The 4370-nt window shown below is 35.0% G+C and overlaps 1 protein-coding gene across 4 annotated transcripts in view; it reads right to left on the reverse strand.

Moving 5' to 3' along the window:
* Positions 1-200: 200 nt before the first annotated feature.
* The window catches only part of KIAA1109 (KIAA1109 ortholog), a 195544-nt gene continuing 191374 nt past the window's right edge, over positions 201-4370 (reverse strand). For all 4 annotated transcript variants that reach the window (XM_010860282.1, XM_010860283.1, XM_010860280.1 and 1 more), the window contains 2 exons: positions 2649-2814; positions 201-946 (listed from right to left, as the gene is read on the reverse strand). In XM_010860282.1, the coding sequence (XP_010858584.1) occupies positions 730-946; positions 2649-2814 (383 nt within the window). In that variant the 3' untranslated portion in view covers positions 201-729. The remainder of the gene's footprint in view (positions 947-2648; positions 2815-4370) is intronic.

Raw genomic sequence — 4370 nt, forward strand, 5'->3', positions numbered from 1 at the left:
AGCTGTGTACTCACCAGTAGCTTAGCAGAACAATACCTAGTATTTCTGAAGCCTCTGCTATGCCTCTCCCAGAGCTAATTTTTATAAGTATTATTTTTCATGAAATAATTAACTGACACAGTAACTGACACAGGAGGGGCATCTATTAGTTGTAAAAATAAACTATAAAAGGAAGAAAAATCTCAAACAACTATAGACTGAAATCAATTATTGTGACTTTATTACAATAGTTACAAACAATACTTTAGTGGTATTTATTCATATCACAGTTACTCAAACTATTTACAATAAGTATTTATACAAGTCTACATTTAAAATAAAAAAGAAAAAGCAATTAATGTCCAAAAAAATACCCCTCACAGTATCAACAAGATTTTTTCTAAAGTTATGGCCAATAACAAAGGAAATTCACAGTTATTCTGAAAATATTTTAAAGATGCAGGAATCATATTGCACATAATATAATTATAAACCTTACTGAACAGATTTGTATATTTTAATCTAGTTTTTCACAAAATTTATATTATCATGCAATACTTCACTGTGTACAGAATGGTGGAACTAGAACAAACAGGTTAAGTTACAAACTTAATATAATGGCCACAAAATTAAATTTTTTAAAGTTATGTTTAAAATAATTTTATTATACAAACCCACCCACCCCAACACTCCAGTGTAATAAAGCTTAACGGACAGAATCAAAGTTTATTCACAGATTAAGTTACTTTTTTAGTGTTCTTCTTTGTCTTTTCCTTTCTTTTCCTTTTCATCCTGTAGTGCAGTACCGAGTTTTTTAATAAGAACTGACAGAACCTTGTCCAGTGGATCCATGACTCCTCTTTGAAGCCATTTAGGAATAGTAGTCCTGGCATGATGAAAGCCCAATTTTTGAAGAATATAATCAACGCCTACTGGATCAATTTTTCTTCCAGTCCAAGAAATTAATCTAAAATAATTATAAATCATTATTATTAATGAAGTCCTGAAGGCAGGTTCAGGAATATCACTAAGCCTCCATGGTATGCTCAAGAAAAATATTTTCAGTAGATACAACTGATTATCTAACCTATAATTCCTAGATTCACTATAACAGCACTCAAAAAATGTGTGAGCCTACACAGCAATGAGTTTAGTGTATTTCATTGTGATTAATTTAGTTTAGGCCTCACGTTATGTGGTCTTCTTAAAACCTTTAAAGGACACCTTTAACTCAAAGATGTTGATTAACTTTATGGGGGCGGGGGAAATCCTTTCATGATGTACATGTATATCCAATTATGATGTTATATCCTTAAAATATCTATTTTCTCAATTATACTTCAATAAAGCTGGGGGGAAAAAAGACTAAAATTTACTGTTTGCTATGTGCTAAACATCTTTGAAGAAGAACCATATTTCCTTCCATATAGAAGAACAGCATTAATGGAATATTCCTGGTCTTTCTCTGCCCCCTTACTGATGGTTTATCTACTTGGCAAATTAACAGAGGAAATGAGTAGGGTAATTAAGTACCCTCCTCACCACCTACTCTTTCGGAGCCATTTGTCTTAAACTGTTCTTCCATGCCAGAGATTTTTCAAGAACAGGTCCCCAGATAGTTAGCTCAAGACTGTTTATGGCTGCCTGTAACTAGGTGAGAAAGCAGGTCTGCTGACTGCACAACTCTAGCATCCCTCTGCCGCCAACCCCCAACCCCAAGCCCCCTGAGCTCTGTATCATTGAGACCCTGTAGGTAAGTCCAAACCTGGACTTTGTAATAGAAAGACACTGTTGCCTGACACTAAACAACATTCTCTTATCAGCTTTATCAGTATTAAAGGTGTCATTTTGATTTCTAGCTGCATCTCACTATTTCAGTTGATCCTGAACTTAGGTAGGGAAAAAGAGGGTATTAATCATTAGTCTGCTAAAACTGTTAACAGTTATAAGCATTTTGCATTAGTTAACTCATGTAACCATTGTAACAACTGTATAAGGTAGGTAATACCATTTTCCAAAATCTTCACATGAGGCAGCTAAGACAGTTAGATCCTTTGGCCCAGGTCACTCAGCCACTATGCTATATAGCTGAGCTTAGAGCAGAGCTTTTTAACCACATTCTCCACTACTATATCATATAACTTAACTAGTCTCTTGATAGTTTTCTAAAGAAGAAAAGTAAATGTTTATGGCAAATTTAACTTTTTATTCTCATTTTAAATTAAAAGATAAGTCAATTTCACTATATTTGATATTTATATATACTAGTTTTTTGCACTAGGACCTTTGTAGTATCTTAATATTTCTCCTGAGTATTGACACTGTTAATATTTCTCATAAGGATATGTGTTATTAATACCAAAGTGCTTTTATTTGGTTTCCACAAATTCTATTAAATACAGATAACTAACATGAAATATGTATTATGTAATTCTGGTTATAATTGTTAATTAGCAGTGTGATAATATATTGATTGGGAATTATTCTAGGAATGAAGCTGTACTATCACACCACATCAGAAAAGCAAAAAGTCAGCAGCTGTAGAGGTTGTAAGTGATTAACATGAAAATATTTGTTGGTAAACCACATTTAACCTACTGAATTATTTATAACCTTTTTCTCATAATAATCTCATAGGAAATAGGTAAAAATATACACCCATTACTTACCTAAGAGTGGGTTCTAGATGCCACGTTTTGCACATAAAATCTCTCCAGTCCACAGTAGTGTAAGTAATGCTGTCTTCTCTGTCTTTGTCAGAGGAATTTTCATCATGAATGATAACTGGACTTTTCTGTCCTGGTCGAGTAGATAAAATCCGAGGTGGAAAAATGGCTATAATGAAAATCACATGTTAATATTGCAAATATGTATTACAAATTTATTTTAAATCACTATATGAACAAAGTAATTGGCTCTATTTTTATTTATGAACTGGCCAAAGCCTTATTTAATTACATTTCTTAAAAAGTATTATTCAGAACTATGATTAAATATCCCCTTATAGAAAAAAAAGTAGTATTTTAAAATAAGCCATAGATAAGTGCCAATTTTTGGTATTTCTTGGAGAAAGACAATATCAAAGTTATTTAAATAGCTCTACTGAGATAAAATTCACTCATTTCAAGTGTATACTTCAATGGTTTTTTAATGTTAATGGCTATATATATATTATATATATATATATATTTGAACAGTGGTACTAACATAGCAGTTTTTTAGGTAAGCAGTTTTTTTTCACTCTTCATAGTTGAGTACTCAAATGCTTTATGAAAAATGAAGACAACATAAAAGATATATTTAAAATAAAATTAGAGACAAAGGTAGCTTACATATGATCTTTAATAAATACAGTATGATGTCTATAGGGCACAGATTTTAAACACACAAATTGGGCATAAAATATTATGAAATATGGTATGTATTATGTACCTCTGGTTATAACTGTTAACTAGCAGTGTGAGAGAAGGAAATGGCAACCCACTCCAGTGTTCTTGCCTGGAGAATCCCAAGGACGGGGGAGCCTGGTGGGCTTCAACCATGGGGTCGCACAGAGTCGGACACGACTGAAGTGACTTAGCAGCAGCAGCAGCAGTGTGATGGAGAAGGCAATGGCACCCTACTCCAGTACTCTTGCCTGGAAAATCCCATGGGCGGAGGAGCCTGGTGGGCTTCAACCATGGGGTTGCTAAGAGTTGGACACGACTGAGCCACTTCACTTTCACTTTTCACTTTCATGCATTGGAGGAAATGGCAACCCACTCCAGTGTTCTTGCCTGGAGAATCCCAGGGATGGGGGAGCCTGGTGGGCTGCCGTCTATGGGGCTGCACAGAGTCGGACACGACTGAAGCGACTTAGCAGCAGCAGCAGTGTGATAATATATTGATTGGGAATTAATCTAGGAATGAAGCTGTACTATTATACCACATCAGAATACAGATGTCTTCAGTTATTGCTGTTCTGTTGCTCTGCTTTTGTTTATTGTGGTGGACTATGTTCTGGAAATATGTTGATTCTGCTCTAAACATGCTGTAAAGAATTTTCTAAGGCATGTTTATGTTTATTTTGGCCAAAACAACTTGCTTTAATTTTTAAAAGCAAAACAACTTAAAGCTATTAAAATATTTTTATTTATAATTAAAATCCCCATCAGATCAGATCAGATCAGTCGCTCAGTTGTGTCCAACTCTTTGCGACCCCATGAATCACAGCACACCAGGCCTCCCTGTCCATCACCAACTCCCGGAGTTCACTCAGACTCACATCCATTGAGTCAGTGATGCCATCCAGCCATCTCATCCTCTGTCGTCCCCTTCTCCTCTAGCCCCCAATCCCTCCCAGCATCAGAGTCTTTTCCAATCAGTCAACTCTTCGCATGAGGTGGCCAAAG

Source organism: Bison bison, unplaced genomic scaffold (genome assembly GCF_000754665.1).
Source record: "Bison bison bison isolate TAMUID 2011002044 unplaced genomic scaffold, Bison_UMD1.0 scf7180017864465, whole genome shotgun sequence".
Lineage (NCBI taxonomy): Eukaryota > Metazoa > Chordata > Mammalia > Artiodactyla > Bovidae > Bison > Bison bison.